The 23,291-nt window shown below is 33.3% G+C and overlaps 1 protein-coding gene and 1 long non-coding RNA gene across 9 annotated transcripts in view; both read right to left on the bottom strand.

Annotated features, from left to right (window-relative positions):
• The window catches only part of LOC128159180 (cadherin-like and PC-esterase domain-containing protein 1), a 38,117-nt gene extending 19,395 nt beyond the window's left edge, over window positions 1-18,722 (bottom strand). The window contains exons 1-17 of one of the 7 annotated variants that reach the window (XM_052822244.1): window positions 18,610-18,722; window positions 18,045-18,498; window positions 13,271-13,600; window positions 9,281-9,410; window positions 8,886-8,974; window positions 8,629-8,716; window positions 8,262-8,403; window positions 7,620-7,797; window positions 7,009-7,166; window positions 5,998-6,070; window positions 5,678-5,806; window positions 5,055-5,153; window positions 3,231-3,451; window positions 3,038-3,114; window positions 2,462-2,488; window positions 2,042-2,234; window positions 1,214-1,382 (exon numbers count right to left, since the gene is read on the bottom strand). In XM_052822244.1, coding sequence (XP_052678204.1) covers window positions 1,214-1,382; window positions 2,042-2,234; window positions 2,462-2,488; window positions 3,038-3,114; window positions 3,231-3,451; window positions 5,055-5,153; window positions 5,678-5,806; window positions 5,998-6,070; window positions 7,009-7,166; window positions 7,620-7,797; window positions 8,262-8,403; window positions 8,629-8,716; window positions 8,886-8,974; window positions 9,281-9,410; window positions 13,271-13,546 — 2,049 coding nt within the window. In that variant the 5' untranslated portion in view covers window positions 13,547-13,600; window positions 18,045-18,498; window positions 18,610-18,722. The other 6 variants (XM_052822247.1, XM_052822245.1, XM_052822243.1 and 3 more) reach the window with 6 other exon arrangements.
• A 2,163-nt stretch (window positions 18,723-20,885) lies between these two features.
• LOC128160661 (uncharacterized) lies at window positions 20,886-23,225 on the bottom strand. 2 transcript variants are annotated; one of them, XR_008240315.1, is made up of 4 exons: window positions 23,101-23,225; window positions 21,988-22,106; window positions 21,836-21,900; window positions 20,886-21,561 (listed from the first exon to the last, which is right to left on the bottom strand). It is a non-coding gene; the product is annotated as an uncharacterized LOC128160661 (long non-coding RNA). The 2 variants fall into 2 exon arrangements; XR_008240316.1 differs by lacking the exon at window positions 23,101-23,225 and adding an exon at window positions 22,185-22,699.
• Window positions 23,226-23,291: the final 66 nt, after the last annotated feature.

Here is a 23,291-nt window from a genome sequence, read left to right on the forward strand (position 1 = left end):
ACTTATATAACTTATAGTAAAACTCAATTAGTTTGAGAGGGATAGATATTGTTAGTCTTTGCCATTTATGACCTAAGTTGATATCCCTTAGAAGAAATTTGTATAAAGTTATAAGGAAATGTACAAATCTGAAAAGAAACAATTACCATACCAGGTTAAAAATGTTAAAACATGGTTATGCATTTCACTGCCTAGGTACATTTTGATCAGTTTCATTGATTTCAACAAAAATAATTCTTTAAATTGTTAAATATAATGGTCACTTCACTTTACATAACATAAAATAAGTAAAAACACAACTTTGAATAAAACACTATTAGCAAAACCATGCATGAATAACAATAAACTTTATTAAGATTACTACCAAATATTCCAGAATGTTCCTGATGACTTCTTGTAACAATCGAAAGACCTTAAAGGGGCATGGTCATAATTTTGGCCAAATTTTATTTTTCAATTTTTGTTTCCCATGCTTAATAGATGCATTTCTAATGATCAACTAAAATTTGAGTGTTGGTCATAAAATTATAAGCAAGATAGAAACTCTCAATTGTTTGCTATTAAAACAAGGCTTGTGTTTTGTTTATGTTTACATTGGTACATATACTGGTTTGAGTTCTTTTTCAAGTTGATTTTTCTATCTGCTGATTCATTTGGATACATAAACAAACAGCTCCTAGTATTTGTCACTTTCATTTCAGGTCTAAACATGGAATATTAAAAATGGAAACAAGAACATCAATTGAGCTTTGTTTTAATAGCACAGAATTGTGAGCTCTGTATCTCGCTTATAACTCGATGAATGAACGTCAAATTTTAATTGACTATAAAAAATGCTTAACTGAAGCATTGTAAACATTAAAAACAAAAAAATATTTTTTGACCAAAATTGTGACCATGCCCCTTTAATAAGTTCTATTGTCTCTTATTAAAGATTCTCTTGTATTTCCTTTAGTTATTGTAATTTTTACATCACAGAACTTAATCAAAGTACTAATTAACTATGAAACTGACTAATAAAAGAACCCTGACCTCTAGGAAACAAGACAATAGTTTATGCAAAGGTCAATATATGGCTCAAGTTAAGCATTGACGTAATAAGGTGAGCTCAAGGAAAGCATTGACATAATCTCAAGGAAAGCATTGACATAATCTCAAGGAAAATATTGACATAATCTCTAGGAAAGCATTAACATAAAAAGCTGAGCTGTACCTGGGTTAGCTGACAGACTCTCAGTGAGGTTCGGAAATTCTGGATTCCTCGCTCCCGCCTCCAGATCAGAATGATGTAAGTGTTAATGATCTGTGGTTCTGGTACTGCTGTGGTGACAACATGGACCCTGATCTGGTTCTCACCAAGACCGAGCGTGTAGTTCATAACCCTATGCAAACAAAAGTGAATTACAATTTATACAGTATAAAATTTTTACGCTGTTAAAAATTGTAATCAACTTTTAAAAACTGGTCATTTAGTGTGTAGTTCAAAAAAAATATGGCACAATAAAAAAAAACCTCACAACTCTGAACAGCATAAAAATTGATCTTTTAGTCTGTTATAGTTCTAAACATGCAGATAAAAAAAACTGAACTGTTAAAAACTGGACTTTAAGTGTGTAGTTCATGAATCTGCTAATAAAAAATAACAAAAACCCAAAAGAACTACTTTAAAAAGTTGGGGTTTTTTTTCTCAATATTTTAAGTATAAATCTTTATGTCACATATGTAACCAACATCTTAAACATGTACAAAGGAAGAAAAAAGGATTCTTGATCAAATTTACATAATATATCTTTTTATTCTACATGTTTAACATCATCAGCTTTGCCTTAAATAGGGGGGGGGGTGTCATGAAAAATCCTTTTTCCTCATATATGTTCAATAGACTACAATCTGCAACCATTAAAATTTGAAAGTGCAAGCAATTATACCTACACTCAATAAGATAACAAAATAAATTTTTAATAGCTTTAATTCATAGGATTCATTAAATAAATGGAGGCAAGGAGAGGAAGTCAAAGACTGAATTGTGACTTGTGTTTACCTTTCTTCTCCGTCCACGGTGTGGAACCGCGCTGTGGTGTCACAGTGTGCGGTGGTGGCAGTTATAGAGAAGACAATCGTGTCGTACTCTACCTGCGCCCTGTACATTGTCCGACTGGGGTCAAACTGAGGGGTCAGCTGAATAGAGGCTGGGGTTATAGAGATCTCTGACAGCAATGGTAAATCATACGGAACTACAACACAAGCACTTTGTTATTTATGGGCATTTATAACGGAAGACACAAACAGCACAAAGATATTTAACATCAGCGATAAATCATATTGAACTACAAAAGAAGCACTTTGCTACATAAATTTAAAACAATTGGAGATCCAAACTGATCATTTGTCTAAGATAATTATCAAACAAACAGTTATAGATCTAAAAAAAAAAATGGTTGTACAAAATCCGAGATCTTACCAAGACTACAGTTCTTTTGAAGCTCATCTGCAATATAAAACAACAAGATATCTGTGAGCCAATGCTCACTAGTGATACCCCCGCTCTGATGTGAATATGCAAAATAAACAAAGTCGACAATTAACAGAAAGCTGGCATCCGATTGGTACAGAAATATATCCTACAATATTGCATGCCTAAACAAATAGTGTGTTAAAATTTCAAGCATCTGCGATAAATAGCTGCTGAGAAATCTTTGAGGAAAATTTGTTTGAAAATTTTGGCTAAAATAAACAAAGTACTCATTTAACAGGAAGTTGACGTCCGATTAGTACAAAAATATATCTCACAATATGGCATGCCTTAACAAACACTATGTAAAAATTTCAAGCATCTGCGATAAATAGTTGCTGAGATAAATGCAACAGAAATATTTGTTACGGATGGACAGACAGATGGACAGACAGACAGACAGACACACAAGGGTAAAACAGTATACCCCCTCTCCTTCGGAGCAGGGGTATATATTTGAATTAATGACCGTGGTAATGAAATCAGTAAATATTCCATTATTTAAAAATTAGGTATTTTATGTACCAGCTGACAAAATTGTGCTTCCTTCCTTGTTTACCAGACTGTCCTCTGAAAACTCAGCATCAAGTCTTCTTGACATACTGAAATGGAAAGCAACTTTTCATTGTATGAGAGAGAGAGAGAGAGAGAGAGAGAGAGAGAGAGAATTTATCTAAGATATTAATCTCACATACAAAGAACACAAACTACAACTTACAACATAGGTTTGTGTTGAATGGTTCTCAAACTGAGTTGTTCCCCTTTGATTACTTGTTGGTGTATTCTCTCTGTCTCTGCTATCATTGTGTGTACCTCAGGAGTAATATGACAGCTTGCTTGTTGTGTGGTAGCATCAGTGGGACTGTTATGATCAGTGAAGTGCAAATGAAGAAAGTGATCCATCAAATGGTCATATTCCTCATTTATTGAGGGATACAGCTGCAAATAGATTGATTTCTTAGTCCAAAAGTGTACAATTATTTCTCTGATAACTAAATCATATAAGGTGATAGACTAATACAAACTCATATTAGGTCTCATCAAATCATATACACAAGACCATTTTTATTTATTTTGTTTAAGTCTGCTGACTGAAGTAAAAGCCAAACAGTGAGAGATGTGAAATTTCATTTGACATGTACAATAATAATAATACCCAATGATTAGATTTAGTCTAGCAGTTCCTAAATTCCCTATCTATTTTTAGTCCACTGTTGATAAAACTAGAGGTACTATGAGCAAGCTCACAATTGATACCCACCCCTGAGAAAAAATCATAACTCATGTATTTTTCGTATTATAGAAAATATTGGATGAATCTATTTCACTGTCCATATTCTATAAATAACAACTACTCTATTTTTTAAAACTGTTAATGCTAATATGAGTACACAAACAAATTTCTATTCTTTAAATTCCATTTCATTTCAAGTTTAACAGTTAATGCATGAAGACATTTGCATCCTTATGTTAACAAACATGACTCGAATCAAACGAAAATCCACACGTCAAGCAGCCATTTATTATAAACATTTTGAATCATAGGTATACTAAGCTCGATTTTTTTCCGAAATTTCCCCCCCCCCCCCCCATTTTTTTTTCAAAAAAAAAAAAAAGAATACATCGGGGCAAGCCATATTCAGAGAGACAGGGATGAGAATCTAAAAAATAATTTTATGTGGCCTGAGACAAGCAAGTTTTGTGTCAAATTTTAGCTTGGCATTATTTCCATTAATACAAGACATGACACAGACAGGAATTAAGCATTTTTTAAAACAATGACCTTGAACTTCCTCAATTGACCTTGGGTCAAGGTCATGACACAACCTCAGGTTATAAGCAATCTTTATGTGAATTAAGAACTTCCAATATTTGTCCATAAGAAAGATATGGACCCGACATGAATTTTGCACTTTTCTGCCAGTGACCTTGACCTTGCCCAAATGACCTTGGTTTAAGATCATGACATACCTTTAGGTCATAAACAATCTTTATGTGAAGTAAGAACTTCCAATGTTTCTCCATAAGAAAGATATGGACTGGACACGAATTTTGTACAGACAGACGGACAGACGGATGGACAGACAGACGGATGGACGGACAGACAAGGTGATTCCTAAATACCCCGCCAAACTTTGTTTGCAGGGGGTATAATTAATTGTTTTGATTCACCTGGAAGGAATACGACATGGAGGTAAATTTTTATGATTTCTAGAATGCTGGTTATTAGGCAATCAGTGAGTTGTGTATTCATCAACTATTTAAATAAAAGCAAACCCTACATTGACAATATTGCTTCTAATTAGAATCATTTTTCAGTAAACAGATGAGTGTACAGGTACATTAACAAACCGAGTTCCCCTTACCTGGAGAAACTCCATGGTACATCAATAAACCGAGTTCCTCTTACCTGGAGAAACTCCATAGGTACATTAACAAACAAGTTCCCCTTACCTGGAGAAACTCCATGGTACATCAATAAACCGAGTTCCCCTTACCTGGAGAAACTCTATGGTACATCAATAAACCGAGTTCCCCTTACCTGGAGAAACTCTACAGGGGCCATGGCTTCTCTCCTTGTGTCCAGTAAGTAGATCAGGTCCGAGTCCGTCAGACAGGGAGATAACTGTGACTTACAATGCTGTACGAGAGAAAAAAAGCTCCTGTACATGTAGAGCACATGTTGGGTACTGCCATTACCCACATACACAGATACTATGCATAGATTTACCCATTACAGACTTTTACTGGCTCTGACTTTATTTTCCTAAACCCTTGAGCCAAGATGGTTTGCAACATATTATTTTATAATTAGGGAAGTTAAATTGATATTCTGAAATAATAGATATTGATATTCTGAAATAATAGCTTTATAATGACTTGTCCTTGAGTATAAATATTTGTGATCAATTACAGGTATTTGCAAACATTAAATATTTCTTCCATGCAAATAAAATCTGATTTATGATATGACCATTATCATAATCAATCAATTAAAGAAATCAATAAAGCTTTAGGTTCCTTAAGAAATGATTTTTCCACCAGTTGATGTACGACTCAGTTGTAATTGTAAATGGATTTCCCTCCATGACTGCAGCAAATTTTAGGCAGACAAATATAATGCAAAATGTCACAGCATACAAAGATGACATTAAATTGAGTTACCATTTTCTGGGGTTGAATGTTTCCAACCGCCTTCATTACTTCATCGTATACAGGGTCCTTGAAGGAGGTTAACTTGACCATATCCTCCACAAATTCCTTGGTCATCTGAGCTGGTTCTGATAGTCCTACCTTTGATAGATATACATATTATCAAAATATATTACACTTTATACACTTCTGGTGACAAAATCCAATTCATGTTAGATTTTCCCTTACAGCACAATTTGCAACATCATTTTTTCAAATTTGCAATGTTCAGTTTTATTTGACACAGGAAACATGATTTAATTACATTTCCATGTAACTTGTGTATTGGTTACCTTTACTATAATTGGATGAAACTCATTTGTAAACACAACATCCAGATCCAGACTCTGGAAACACCTTCTGCAGCTGAAAAAGAATTCAAGAGGATAAAAATTAGAAAATTCTTCGTATCATAAAAAGATCTTCTAATGTTATATCAGATACATGTATCTGACATCTTTGAGATGGTGACAATCTCAATGGGCCTCACTTAATGGAAAATATGATAAAAGCAATTCAGAGGATTTTGCTATGACATTAGAAATTTTCAGGTTGCATAGAACTTTAAGTAAAGCTCATTAACCTTATCAACAGGCTTTTCAGGGTTTAATATGAGCAAAATTAAGCAAATGGGAAATAATCTGTAGGTGAAGTATGAGCAAAATTGGGAGAAGATATACCCAAAACAAGTGATCTTGGACTGGCAGACAAACCAAAGGTCAGATTGACCTTGAAACTTGGTTAAAGGTTGCTGCACACTCTTTCTCCAAAAGCTCTGTTTATGTGAAGTGGTCTTATATGACCCTGACCCTTGACCTAGAAAGGTCATTAAAGGTCACTGCACATCCTTTGACAAAAGGCACTCTGTGAGTGAAGTATGAGTCAGATTGGACCAAGAGGAGAGAACATATGATCAAGTCAAAGAGTTTTCAGATATTTCTGCTATAACTTGACCTTAGACCTAGAAACTTTGTTTAAGCTCACTGAACACCCATTACCCAAAGGCACACTGTTGAAGTTTCAGTATGAGCTACACTGGGCCAAACGGATTGAAGATATGCCCCAGACAAGTGATCTTGGATGATCAGACAGATGGATGGATGGACAGTGACCACTATAGGGCACCTGCAGAATGGGGCCCTAATTTATTTTGCTATTTTCATCAAAAAAAGCTATATGATCACAATTTTTTTCCAATAAATAAGACCCACCATTACCTTCATTAGTTCAAAACAAATTGCACATAGATGTACTTTACACTAATTTTAGACTCACCATTGTATATTAATTAATTGCTTACTCACCTACATGGGTTACCTGCCCTTGACTGCCAGACGTCTAACTCAGCAGTGAGAAGTGCACTCATTAAACCTGTCCTGAGCTGACTCCACCACCCCCGCATGGTGGTCTCCGCAAAGTTCTGCTGTATGCTCTGCCTCATATGCCATAAAGAGGTCAGGTCCTGTATCAAATAACAGATAATAATAGTATGAGTTCCTAAATGAATATACAGTGAAGAAGTTAGACTAATATCAAAGTTTTATGGCCCCAAAGCCTGATTTTTTCTAAATCATTGTAATGTTACAGAGACTTGATTGCATACAAATGAACCATACTATCATTTTCAACTTACATTTTGTTAATAAAATTATCTATACTGTGTACAATCAAGTTAAAATTTTCATGATCTTCTAAAATTAAGTCAGAATGGCCACTGCCATCTTGCCTCCTTAACTTGGTTCAATGTTTAAGTAATTCTATGCAAAAAAAAAAAAAAAACTTTTATATCTGAAGATAGAAAAAAAAATTAAATGGCCACTGACAGTTAGCCACCTTAATTTGGTTTAGAGTTACAAGTAACGTACATGCACTTCAAAATCAATTACAATCATTCTCCGATCACATCTCGACTGACCTGTCTAAGGGACTGCCCCTTCTGATTGACTCTATACACCTGACAACTGGAGTGAAGGTAGGCCCTCAGGGGTAGCAATGAGGTCACCAGGAGGGAGAGGCGGACCAAGAGGGGGGCTCCATCTACCTCCAACACCCCGGGGGAAACTGCCCAAAGGACACTGGTAGTCTCTGTATTTCTACAAATATATCAACAACCAAGATTGCATACCAAAATTTTTCATATTAGGAAATCTACCAGATTGCATGTTTAGGCAAGAGCCTTGAGAAATGCAATGAGTATTTCATAATGCGAACGAAACATTTAATGTCTTTCGTTATTGTTCAACAAATGTATTAACAACAAAGGTTTTGTTGCATAAAATTGTTTCCTCGAGAGAATTTCTCACAAAGTGAAATATAAAACAATTGATAATTATAAAGCTGGTTCAACATTAATAAGTTCTCACCTATTTTAAAAACTTAATATTATATAAGAAAAAAACAATTCACTCTTAAAATATCTCAATTATCTGTTCAAATTCATTTTTATGGCATATTCACTATTTAAAGGTAGTTTTTTTTTTAACTTGATCAGTAATTAATAAATATCGATAGAGAAATCTACTAAAGATGTTATTAGGTGACTTAAATGTTCACTAACTTTTGAGGTATCTGTTGATTCTGTATTGTTATGTTGCCATCTTTATGGAGGGATACAAAATCTCGTTCTCTCTTGAAAGGTAAATCTGTCTGCTTGTTTAGATGTGGTGACACAGAGCACAAAGTTCGGTCTCCAACTTTCCCTGGAAGCAAAATATTTTTTAGGAAAATTCCATTGAAGACACACACTAACAACTTTTTAAGTTAAAATTTTTCTCTACAGTCATGAAATAACAATATACCCATACCCCCTCCCCCAAAAGAAGAATGAAAAAAAAGACAACAAAAAATACAAAAAAATATGGATGAAAATACAAATTCAATCTTTTCATTATGTCTTAAGATGTACATTTCCTTACTATTTTTACCTTTTGAAAATGCATTCTGTGTTTTCTGTACATTACACAAGAAAGATGGTTCCAATATGATCTTCTGTAACTTAAGTATCCTATTTGTCTGTAATTAAAAAGGAAAATTCTCAGTCTAAATAATGTCCTACAGAGAGAGAGAGAGAGAGAGAGAGAGAGAGAGAGAGAGAGATAGAGAGAGAGAGAGAGAGAGAATCTTCCCCCTGAGAGCACTATCTTATTCTCTGAGATAATGACACAGGTAATAGTTTACTTACCTTATGTAAATCTTTAGCTAAAATTTGGGTAGAGTTGTTTCCCTTTACATTCCAAATCATTGAAAACTTTTCTATATTCAGTTCATTTCCTACAAGGAAACCACGGTTTTTATATATAACGTGTCAAAGTCAAAATGAATGATAAGATCTAGAAATTATGCTGCAAATATGTATGCACAAAACTAATATGAAATATATCAAATTAAATCTTGTCAAAACTTGAGACAATAATTGATGTCATATGAATCATTGATTCAAGCAAGCAGAATCAGTTAGACAACATTTCATGGTTGATAAATGGAATCTTTACAAATAAATAAAATCCTCCTCAATTTACAGTGTAACCTTTGTACTATTTTGTAGCAGTGCAGCCACATTTTATTTTGGATATTTACCATTCTGGGAGACTATACTGTAATCTAAGTGTTGCAACAGCTCTTCCAATATCCCAGTGCTGTTGTCTTTCCCTCCCTTGTTCTGGATGAGTGCGGGAAGTCTGGATACAGATAAGATACGCTCTTCTAACTATAAATAAAGGAATAACAAGAGAATAAGTACCATGATTAAAGGACAACAAGTTATAATTAATACAGATTTACAACAGTACAGATCTCAAATCAAAAATAAATATGCATGATTCTGGATTGATGTTTATAATTTTATGCATTTAATTCACTAAATAATATATTGATATAATAAGGAACTTTTGTATTTCTAGAAACAAATCCATGATTCAGTTCATGATAGAGAAATCTTTTACTCCTATATTTGTATTGTTGTAATTGCTGATTTAAAATCTGTTAATTATAATCTAATCATAAATACAATACAATTATCGCTTTCAAGCTGGTGTAGTCAGATATGTCAAAATAATTCAAGACCATACAATAAATGATATTTCCTCCCTTCACAGAGATATCAGAGATATAACAGGATACAGAAGGGCGAAAGATCTATTTTTAAATAGATAAACGGCAACCAAGTTTTAGAGGAAAAAAAAATCTGATTCTATACAGCATGCATTTGCAAATCACACTAACACGCATTTCTTTCTGATCTTTTCTAATTTGTCGGCACAATCATAATGGCAGAAGAAAGGTATATTTTGCAATAACTTATACATCTAAATGATTTAGCAAGTACCTTAAGAATTAATATTTAAGTATTTATTTAATTCATTTATGCCAATAATAATGTTAAAAAGATCTAACTAATGGTAAGATGGATGTTCTTTAATTAACAGAATTTGTGTACCAGTATTGATGTTTACACGTACTGATTTAGTCACTATAAATAAAATACAAACTTGCCTAGACAACAAACCTTGATTTGTGCTTAACAAATCATAATGAAGGGGTGCACATTGTTTTCATCTGAGAGAGCTTATGCATTTGCATTTTATATTTTTCAAAGTTTATTTTCTCAACAAAATTAAATTACAAGCATTAGCTCCAAAATTTTTTTTACCCTAAATAATTTATAAAGTGAATCAAAATTCTCTCTTTAACACAGTAGGCACTATAATTGCAACATTATCCTCAGATGTGTAGAATTTTAAAAAATCAGATGTGAGAGTTTTAAGTACAATTCTCAATCTCAGAGTAATTATTATACTTAAGTATGAAAATTACCATAGGTACCAGTAATATGACAGGAACATTTTAACTTTCATTGTACATGCAGACTCGGTGTCTAATTTTTAAAGAAAATTTCTGATAAAATCCTTATATTACATGTTATAAATCTTTAAAGAACAGCTACTTCAGAACCGCATTAAAAAAAAAATACAGAGTATGTACAGCACTATAGCTTTACCCTGTAAAAATCACAATTTTTAACAGCTCTTTAAATGCATGTCATATTGAGACAACTTTGTTGTATACACAAGCATGTATAACAGTATATTGAGGTACTGAATTACTACCTGCATCAATATTGCATTAAGACTACCTGGACTGATTATGTATACAGTCATGTAGTTTTAGTTTGCTCCTTAATATCAGGAGGGTACAAGTCATTGAGTATTCACTAATAATAAACAACTTGTGAGATATGCACTATATAGCTCAAATTGTATTAACCAATTGATGTAGGTAGTATTATGTATTGCCATCTAGATGATTTGTAGACCTAAAGTATCTACTTCATAGCATAGAAAAACCTGACCCCCCCCCCCCCCCAAACCACAACCCAACCACAAATGCAGGTGTGTATAACTGCATATTACATTTAATAAGCTGGTCACTAGAATGCAGTGACATTCAACTCCTACATTTATTACAGCCAATTAATCCAGACACAAGCATAATAAATTTCTTAAGAACATTCAAGCATAGAAACTACGAAGGAGATACAATTGTGTTCACCTTAAGGCAATATTCTAGTTTGTTTACAAACTATCATTTCACTGTATTTTTGTTTGCAGAAAACATTCTTTCAAACTTGTTCAAGATAAACATCATTACTTTTAATTACTCTAATCCACAGATGAAAGTTAAAAAACAAGGCACAATGAAATTCATTTGGAGCCTGAAGCTAACCCAAGCAGCCGCCCAATAACAAAATGCTGTCAGCAAAATGTAAACAACCTTGAAGCATGGAAAACCAAAAACTAGGCAAAATCAAACAGATTTTTGGTTTGGGATAACATATAAACACAAGTCTTATCATAACTAAAATATTTTGACAATCTTGAGCATGGTGTAATATTTCACAGAAAAATAAATAAGAGGGTGCTATCACTCACATCCAGATAGGAATGCCCTATCTTCATTATCCATATGGCTAGATATTCTATCTTGCAATTTCAATTTATTGAAATTCAAAAAATGATTCAAACACAGGTTTAAATGACTGCATGGTTTCAGGAAAAAACTGACTAGAATTCAAGTATTACTGATATCAGTACTGTTAAGACATAAATATATGACAGTGTGTGACTTAGCTTTCTGTTTCTTTATATAATTACACAAAAAAAATTATATATATTCTTATCTGTGCACTAGGTAAGAAGCATTAGACTTTGAGAAAAAAAATTTGAAAAAATTAAATATTTTTTAAAGAGCGCCGACTTGGTCTCAAAATTAAGGCACTTTAAAAAAGTTCCTCTATGTATGAAATTATTCAAAGTGCGTTGTATCATGTAACATTGTATAATATCAACAAAACATTCACAGCACTAGATTAAGCAGGAATATCTCTGTTCATTTAAAACTGAAGCAAAAATTGAATTGAATTGATTGCAGATTTCATTTCTTGGTTACTTTACTTTCGCACTATCAGGGCACAAGATGAACACTAGATACATTTTTTAGCTCAATTACAGTTACTTATCTCATTTTTAACTATATGTATATGTGGTTTTCTATTAAAACAATCTGACTGGAAATTCTGAACTTTCATTTGAAAAATGGTAAATTTTTAGTTATTTTTGTACTGTAGTTCAAAAACCGAACAGAAATGGAATTCCTATAACTTGAGAAAGCTAACATTATAATCCGTAATTACAGGTGTCAATACATACATGTACTACTAGAAAAGACATGCAGGCTCAAAATTCACTTCATGATAAAGCTAGTTAATGGTTAATGGTTATCTTTATTTTCAAATGACTGATGAAACGTCAAGCTTCCACCATTAATCTTCATTTAATTTTTGCCTGAGATAAGACCTGCCGTGGCCACTTATTCTATGATAATATATATCTGGGGTCAGCATACTTACCATACATATATGAGATTGGAGTAATAAAACAGCTCTCAGATGATGGAGAGAAATTTAAAAGTAAGCATTCTAATATATTAAATGGCCATTAATGCCAGATACAATTACCGTGTAATTGAATAGGCTTTGTGACTGAGCAGATTTCATGAAGAAGTTTAATGACATTCACAGCAAAGTAATCACCCCCCAATAAGAGATGACTATCAGAAATACATATCAATTACTTGAGGGTCAAACAACTGTCATAAAAAGAGGCTAACAAGCTTGAAAATTCATAAAAACATAACTTCTACACTCTATGATTTTAGCTTTTCTTAAACATTGCTTTGGGGAAAACTCTTCTTTGCTAAATGTTGCTGAAAACCAAGTTTGAATAAAAATGTCCTAACTTAAACTATATTAGTATACCTAGATATAAAGAAGTTGTGATACATGTACTAATTCATGGGTTCTGTAGCACATGAACTACTTTTACATCATGATAAACATGATTTAAATAAGCAAATGAACATGACATTAGCCTTAGCAATGCTTGAGATTGACTTCAGGAATGCTTTCTTTCCATGAAAGTAGATGTGTTACAGCAAGCATTTTGAAATACATACAAATGTTATACATATGAAAAATATAATGTTTGAATAAGGATTCTTGAAACAAATTACCTTGAATATTTGGTCCAGTAAGCTGACCTTTCGTGTTGCATCGGACAAATGCTGCTGCTTGTTGCCATCTTTGTGTTTCTGATTAAAACTGTCCTCACTGCTGAACCAATTTTGATGAAACTTCAGAGGGTGTTCATTCTTAATCTCTCCGTGACCTTCAGGAGGTCGTGGTAAGTTCAGTCCAATGTGGTACGTAAGGAGCAAGGAGAAAAAGCCTATCATCAGCAGCAACAGAAAGAAGTCCTTGACCCCTAAAATTGAGGTCAACTGTGCCATGTCGATCCTCAGGTAACCCCAGTATTGTTCCTCATTTAAACGTCATCTATCTCCCTGAAAATAGTGAATAAAAATACCTATTTATAACATACACAGTTAAAAATAATTTCAGGCAAAGCTATAAAATCCATTAAAGATTTGCATAGCTCAATGTCACTTCATGAATGCATTAAAAAAAGCATGATTTCTAAAAAGGTATAGAAAAACAGAAACAACTGCTCAGAGGCTCTCGGCTAATGTCTCAGTGTGAAAATAACACACCTGTTTACAAGCTAGAAGATGATTCTTGATCGGTAAAGGTGGCTAAACTTTTCCTGCACCGAGTTCAAACTAAAACAATATCACAACAGGAGAAAAAAAGATTTACACAGAGCCACAAGTTATCCAAAACAGCCAGCTCTCTATAAACACTTTCCCTGTGAAATGATCCAGACTTTTCTGGGCAATACTTCTGATTAAAAGCAAATATTGCTATTGCTTATCACCAGCATACAGTACATATTGCATTACGTTGTCAATGATATCCTCGCTAAAAGCTTTAAAAAAAAAAGAAAAAGAAAACTTGAAGGTTTTCATATGTCGATATAATCACCATCATCTTAACAGAGACTCCTTAAAAGTGTCCCTTCTATTCTCCACTCTTTTCTTGTCTTCATCAATATCCATAATTTGACTAATAATCATCTTGATTATTATAATCAGTAAGCCGTCTCTAGGAATGTGTCAAATAAAACTAAAAGCACATTACCAAAAATCTGTCACATTAATATTCACCTTTCAGTATGATCCAACAATGAATTTCCGACTGAATATTAAATTATTCACAAGGACGTGCATATGCTTTGAAACACTACACCCTACTTCAGCTGATTTCTATACAAGCTAGCACTTCTCATACTAGCTCTCTTTTATATGTTATGTATATACGGTACCTGTATGTTAAGCCAAGTCATTTATTTGTTGATGTGATAATAAAATGCATATATAGAGTGTAAAAATAACACATCAAGACCAAATAAACAACACAACAGTAAGCTGAGCCTTCCACACATTACCCGGTAATCTTTTCTTCAGAAATAATTTGATGGTACATCAATTTCCCTTATATGATTTCAATGACTACCGAGAGACTATATCAGGACCTAGCTTTTGTGGTTAATAACAATGATCCATAATCCATTCATTTTTTGGATTTTTTTCCACAATGGCTGGTTACGTAAATGTGTCACTGTAATAAGTCTACTAATAGCTGGTGTAATCATATCTTGTTATTTTGTGTCGAATTATAGAGGGTTTTCTTTTATGGCCTGGACAGATGATGAACAAAATAAAATGTTTCCTAGCAACAGATGCTGGACCCATTAAAGAGGCAAGATGCAGTTACAAATCTCTTCATTGATCAAACACTAAATTTCAATTAAGGGTTCAAGTCTGGTTCAAGTTCAGCAAGTCACTGCATAAATACCATCAGATGGCCAAAATACATCATATATAATAAACTCTATAAAGTTCTATAAAACCTTTCTCTCTTTACTCTGACATAGGGCCTTTAAACAATTTGAGAGAGAGAGAGAGAGAGAGAGAGAGAGAGAGAGAGAGAGAGAATTTTGTAATTTTTAAATGGGGCAAAACTTCAAATAATCTCAACCTGTACAAGCAGTTTTTTCCCAGTTGAGTGACCTTCACAGCATTACTTGCAGTATTCTAGGGCTTACATTACTAACAAACACCTATGTGCCTGCTTCAGGTGAGCAAGGGCAAAGGTCATTAACTTTGAGGTCAAGCCGTCAGTGGCTGGAGGCTGGTACATGTAGCTAGGCCTGCTCCACCGGCCCACAAACTACACCTATCAACAATTATACACATAGATCATGCTACTGGACACAAACAGCTGTTCCTCAAAATGAACATGTCACCAGAAAATAAATGGTTTGAATATAATCGGCTTGCCTGTCAATATCTGATAACGTAAGAAGCTTACAGAGTTATTGTTCACACTGTGGAAGTCAGATTACGATAAGAAAGGTGAAGTGCAAAGTCAAAAGACATTCCATCTCTACGCATGTATTTTCATTTTTCAATGTTTGACTTAAAAAGATTGTAATATTGTATGAATAATTTGAATAACTTATCTTATGTTTCCTAAAAAAATATTTGGTTTAGATGATATGATAACATTACAAATATTAGTATAAATGATGTGTACTCTACCAGAAATTGTCATGGTAACCAAATTACAGATATTGTGACAAAAAGAATGTGTTTGATTCAAATATGTTGCTTTAATTTGAATGGATTCATATTTAATGTCAGTTCTTGAATACACCATAGGAATCTGAGCAATAAATATTCACTAAACGAAAAAACAATTGAAAAAAAAAGCATCATTCATAAGTATTTAGAAAACTGAAGTTCACTTGGTAAAGAAGCACTCAAAGGCAACAGTCAATATACATGCAAATTTAAATACTAGTACACTTGCACCTGTAATCTGATCTTACTAGCAATACATTTATGGAGTCTTTCTGGGTGTGTCCTTTTATTTTATTTACTGGAGACGAACAGGGGTTGACGGCAGCTGATGTCACGTTATACATGTTATAGAGAGAGGCTTAGCCCCTGTCTAATCGTGACAATAACATCAATAGATCAAGACAACTACCGAACAATTTCAAGCAGTACATAACATTTATGTACAGAGTTTGTTTTATGCTTACATTAGGACTCTGATGATAAGATCATGTTTGCTATCTTTTTTAATGGCCATTGGTACTTAAATTTCTCCTATTACTTAAACATTTATTGGTGAGTTTTATTTTTATTTATTAAGTTACATATTGTATTATGACCTGTTTCAAGCCATGCATATACATAATACTCAAGCTGCTATATGTCATATGATTTATATATTTGAAGTACAAAAAAATGTTATCTTTCAGTTTTTATCTATTATATTCTTTCCTTTGCTCATTTTCATAAAAATGGACAAAATCTTGCCAGCAAAATAAATCTTTTTAGGTAAATTATATTATTCAAAATGCAAAATTTGGTTAAAAAGGATTTTTTTCTATACAAAAAGCAGCTTGAAATGTTAAAAGTTTCTATCTTTCAAACATCCTAAGAACTCCCACTTACCCTCTAGCCTGCTTTCCATCAAGTATTTGACCTGGGCCCTCACACCAAACCCAAAAAAAGATCAAAATCCTACAAATGACAAACTTAATGCATTGAGATACCCCGTATCCATCAAAGAATGCAACAACCCCCCTGTGAAGATTTAGATCCCCATGTTGGGTGTGTTTATAAATATTTTCATCAATGTATCTCCATACCAGTCTCAACTGGTGGCTTGCTAGCCCTAAGGACTATAGTGATATCATGGTGTACATCGGACAGATAAGGACTTTTTATACGGTCAGTCATCACTTAATCACTTATTCAAAACACAGAACAGACATTCAATCCCTTAATTATTTCCCTATAGATGGACAAACACCTCTCCATAAATCACCTGAAACAGGTAAACTTGAGCCTTTAGATACGGCCAAACGAGCCATTAAGGGGGAAAACTGAAAAAATCCAAAGATGAGATTTATCAGTTGTGGAGTTAAAAGTCCGAGTGAAAGACAAGAAGCCTACAAAGCAAGGATGGTTCTCCTCTGTGAGGTTAATTAAATCTTGTGTCCTCTTTTCAAAAACCTTAACAACTGTAAATTTGTCTGATCCTATGATCGTTCAGGAGATATGTGTTCCATGCCCATTTAAACAGATAATAGAGAAGTTCTTAGGATATTTCACAGTTTTACCGCTCCATGAAAAATCAACGCCATTTAATTTGCTTATTGAGCTGGCTATTGAAATCCAACTGATCTCACAACACACTATAAATATTATCTTGATTTTGTCACTGATGGTTGGTTCAATCACTTTTCACAACACACTATAAATATCGTTTTTAAATTTAGAGATTTTGGGACAGAGTTTTTATCAATCTTCATTCTTAGAAAGAACAATCTCTAATTACATTTAGGTTTAACATTATTTCTTCCCAGTATAATATGGTAATGTTCACATATTTGGTATAAACTTGGACTGCACAGTACCTTTTACATTAGGAATAAACGTTCATAATCAATAATGTGTCAAAAGGGAAAATTACAAAGTTAACACGACATGTGAGAATTAAGCTATTTCATACCGCCCTATTTAATTAGTATTCACTTGTAAATTTACATACTACTGTTAATCATATAAATTATTTTTTTTTCATGAATGTCAATTTATTCTACCACAAAACCCAAAGTTATTTACCACAAAACAATTCTTTCATGCATTCATTTCAAAAAAATTACTTCTAGTGTGTATTTTTTTCATACTAGCACTCACTGTCCAGATAATTCTTTTTAAATAAATTGTGTTTTTGTGTCATGGACTATTGTGCATCAGAATTTGATAGTACATATGTTAATTGCAATATCATCTGCATAAACTCTCTTACCTTAAATTGTTTTTCCGGATAACAAGAGGTTCAACAACAAATGTGGGTTAATTTTAAAGACCAAATGTTTCCAGCTCAGGTGAATGGAGCTTGTCAACCAGCCATTAACAAGGAAACATTCCTTTTTTATTTTCACATTAAAGATTTTGAACTGCTATAAACACTTTCCACATGACACAATACAACACAATATGTTTCCAGAGCAGAGCTACAGGTAACATACCTGTCGAAAAGTTTCAGCCTGTGACAATGGGATCCTGACATAAGATAATATTGTAGACAAATGTTTCACCCAGGGGTACCATGTCATCTCATTAATCTCCCACGGCCCCCAAACAGCTCTCGAGACTCCTTCATAAACAAGTCATCATCTCGCAATACAGGCGGTCAAGCGGAAACGATTCTGCATGCATGCAATTCAAGTCGCAGATATCACAGCAGACTTGTATCCCATCTGTAATGAATGAAGTCAGAATGTACAATCACAAGCTAGTTGTCAAGGTTGAGTTATATAACATGATTAAAATGGAATTTACAATTAGAGAGAATTAACTTTAGTCTTGACCCTGAACAGTCTGCAGAATAAACTTGAGGCAGTATTTGAATTTAAACAGGTTTTTTTTTCTCCCCTTCTCTCGACAGTCAAGTTCTCAGCTATCAGTGCCATGCTTGGGAAGAAAAATTAAAATGTTGACATGCCTGACATTTTGTGGAGAACTTGATACAGTACAGGATACATCTGCCGCTCTTTACAGATCCAGTTCCGTCACTCGATACCTAAGGACTTCCAGTGGACTAATTCCTTAAACAAACTAGAGCCACTCTACCTGAAAATAGCGCAAACATTTAATAAGCTATGTGAAGCTAACAAGATTTTAAATTAACAACTGTTCCGAGTGTTCTCAATTTCCCATATACCTTTGAAAATGTAATTATAGTATACAATCAGAAAGCAAATACTACAAGCCCTCGAGTGTCTCCAAACCTGTAACAGGGGCAGAGTCAGTTTTCTCTAGAGTACAAGTGTACACAAAAATGTATGTTCAAAGCTTAAGAAGTTCCAATACGCATACATGTACTATAATACCTTTTAGTTGTCTACAAGGGAATAGAAAAAGCACCTGTGTTATGATAACTGTATAGAGTAGCTAGAAGAAAAACTCTTCTGGGAATAAAAACAAATATCAAACTCCTTTATATCTGCGATGTTGATGTAATAATATAGCTCAGAACTCTCATATTCTGCCGTTCTCTAAATTAACAATGTAAAAAAAAAATGATTGAGTAAATCTAGCATGAAGTCATTAACTTGGTGTTTTAAATAAGCATATAATCTGTTATGTAACACTAGAGTAATCTAAGTCAGTATCTCAAGGTTATAACAATCAACTGCCACGTAATGTAATGCTAAACCATTTATCAGTTGATCTTTAGGATTACTAATCACATTAACAAAACAAAACCTTATTTACTATGTAGCTTTTATATTTCACAAATTGGATATAAACATCTAGGGTATTTAATTTCTTTAATTGAATTAAGAATTAGCTTTCATTGAAAATTCATCCAATTCAAAAATAAAAGTTACTTTCCCTGGATACACGAGCACATGTAAAATTATGTAAATTCTGATGCAGGTCTTTATTCCCTCAAAGCAGGGGGAATTTTTTTCTTTTAAATAATTATACATTATTAATACACTTGCATTCACAAACTGGCAAATTGCGAAAGTTTTCTATAAATTGAAGCAGATCTTTATTATGGAAATAACCAAAGCTTAGCCTTTGATTGGTGGGAAAAAAATTACGTTACATATACTTTAGTTTGATTAAATTTAGATACATGTATATTTTTACGAAACTCAGTATTGCATGATGTTAGATTGCATCCGGAACATTTCATGGTACCTTTTACATGACTGTGAGGTTTATGTAATTTATTTGACTGTACTAGCATGATCTGTCTAATCAAAATATATTATGTATTCATGCTCAGATTTGTCTTTCACATGTTTATTTCAGTGCAACATTTAAATTATGCATGGGTGGAGAAAATCTACTATTAAAAAAAAGGAGAGAATGAGAGAGACAGACAGACAGACAGACAAACAGACAGATGGACAGATGAGAGAGAGAATATTAATGAATCATTATTCATATATGGTAAAAAGTAGATTAAGATACTATTACATGTACTTAATTATTAGGCTTGTTAATTAAGTTACTTAAGACGAGCCGTATATGAGACTGATCAACCCAATTTATTTCTGTAGTCAGTCAGTGAGAAACCAAATAATAAGTGTTTTGTACCCAAAAATTGCTCAATTGTAACCAAAATCACACTTGACCTAGTCAATTTTATAATAAATCTGTATACATCTGCAAAGAAAATGAATGAAAACTGCAAATAAGTGGAATTTTTCTAAGTCCAAGTAGCATAACTCTGTCTAAAATTGCTTAATTGTACCCAAAATCAAACTGGACCTAGATATTATAATGATAAATCAGTATACTAAATCTCATTTTAATATGTGCAACCTCTGCGAAGAAAATGAATGGAAACCACAAATAAGTGGAATTTTTCTAAGTCAAGTGGCATAACTCTGTCGAAAATTGCTTGATCGTACCAAATATATAAAACTTGACCTAAATATTGTTATAATAAATCTGTATACCAAATTTCATCTCAATACGTGCTACGTCTGCAAAGGAAATGAACGGAAACTATTGGTGGACTGACCAACAGGCAGATCTAGACAGACGGACAGCAGCAAAGCAATATGCCCTCCCTTCTTCCAAGGGGGGGGGGGGGGGGGGGGGGTATAACAATAAAAGCGCCAAACTCTTTAGTTATAAAATCAAAATGTAGATCACATCATGTTGTTTATAAATGCATACTGTGGAATTATTAAAATTTGTGGGGGACAATTTTCATGCATTGATGAATTTAAATGTTATAGGTTTGGTGGGACGTAATTTTGTGTATTTCTTCTACCTACAAAATGAAATATAACTTTATAACCATAGTTTATTAATTTGTGTGAGGATGTTACTTCGTTGTTGAGAGGTACCATGAATTCCACGAAAATTGAGCCACAATGAAATTTAATGATTCCACAGTACATACTAAGCATTAATGCCACTGGGGGGATTTCTTTCATGAAAGTGCAAGGGAGCTAATTGTAATGGGGCACAAAAACAAGACAAAACAAGACAAAATTATCAATCAGTAAGCATGCTATATGAGCATGGTGATACTCCGGGACATAAATTTTCCACGAAGAAAAATACTGATACTTACCAATTATTAGACCTGCATTTGACATGCAATTAAGATTCAAGATTAATTCACTCACATTGATGCATACATGTATGTAGGTGAAGAGCTCCCAGCTAGGTCAGGACCTCAATTTGTCTGGACCTCATAGTCAGGACAGTTATTGATCGATGAGAGCTAGGGTACTGGTTTTTATCTTCACTAGCTAATGTCACCATGATCAGCTCCCAGTCATCTAGCCCTAAATTCATATAGGATCCAAACATAATGAACTCTTGGAAGGTACATACAAAACATCTAACATTCTTTGTGGTTCTATTAGTGTTGGAAAGGAAACAGAAAAAGTATCTTAATATGAAAAAAGTTTAATGAAGTCTTTCTCATCATCACAAACCATGTTTTGATTACACAAGATTTCTCAAACCAGGTGATGAAGGAGAATATCAATGTGAATCACACGTGGGTTAGATGATGCATGCCTTCCTATATTGAAATAATATTATTTTAAAGCTTACCAGTAAATTTTCTATCATCTTCATGATCTTGTTTTAGCTCAGAAGCCCAATCAACACTTAATTTGCTAAAAAAAAAAAACTGATTTGTCTAATATACCTTTGCAGTGTCTGCAACCCAAAGATCATTGAAATGGAAAAAAATAATTATTCACCCTCTTTCTTCTTGCAAACGTTTCTGCAGTGGGTCCAGGGCAAAAACCTAGTGAAGCCCCAAGCTGCAAAGCACCTGGAAGCTCCTGCATGGGTTTTACCAAATGTTTCAATCAATTTCCTGCAAAAGAAATATTATAGTCTGTCCCAAGATATTTTTGCCGCATATTTTCTTAAATTATTCAATATTTATAAATACCTCTTGGTTCAGACGATGTTCATTCAATAGTATGAAAAAATCCCAAGAGTTCCCCTTTGAAACGCCCCCTCTAGCTTGTCGGGTATCAGTACACGGCTAAAAATAAAAAGTCTACAGGGTTTTTCCATTGCCAAGGAGATGAAGACGCCCCGATGATAACGTTGAAAAATTGCGCGAGGGGTCGCGAGTATATCCGAATGGAGAAAAGATGTCAACATTCCCCATTATAAATCTCCGTAGGAAATCTGTTTTCGTTCCTGTGAATTTTTACGAGGGAAAAATAATAATGTGTGAATGAAGTTATCTTAGGAATTTTCCCTTTCATCGATTTTAATTGCACTTCAGTCACAGGTATGTGTATTTTTTTATTAAAACTCGTTCAAATATGCAGCATAAATATCTTAGGACAGACTATAGTATATAGCACTGCATGAAAAGAAGTTTACAAGTGTGAGATACAACAATTAAAGGAGTTATTTAAAACTTAAGTATCAATTATCATCGAAGAATATTTTTAAAATATATCATATTAATATTATAGTTCTTTAGTGCATATGGTATTGTAAATGTTGCAAGGAAACCTTAAAGCTTAATTAACAAGATAAGAATTTTTTTAGTCTAAACCTAGCTTAAAGCTAAACAAGATGAGAATTTTTTTGTTCTAACGTTATCATATAACGTTAGGCCTATTGGTAATATCAGTTAAGAAGATATTTATACAATCATCAATATTATTTATTTTTTTCATCTTCATTTTAAGCTTTAAAATATTTCTCATAATCAAGATAATATGGATTTTAACTGATGAACATTTTCTACTGTACTAAAGCTTTCTTTCTCTTAAATTTTGGATGATGTTTTGGCAATAATTTAATGAAAGACTTGCTGAATACAGATTATTTAGGACACAACATACATTTTCCTGATGCAAAATATTTCGAGAATTTGGACATTGTCGAACTTAGCTTCGTAAAATTCATCATGCATCATCATCATCATTATCATCATAATGATCGTATGGTATGGAAATGTTTGGGTTGGTTTTCGCGGGAAATGTCAAACGGCATTCGTTATTTTCGGATTTCAATTTTTGTGTGTCCCTTAAAA

This window comes from Crassostrea angulata, chromosome 8 (genome assembly GCF_025612915.1).
Source record: "Crassostrea angulata isolate pt1a10 chromosome 8, ASM2561291v2, whole genome shotgun sequence".
Taxonomy (NCBI): domain Eukaryota; kingdom Metazoa; phylum Mollusca; class Bivalvia; order Ostreida; family Ostreidae; genus Magallana; species Magallana angulata.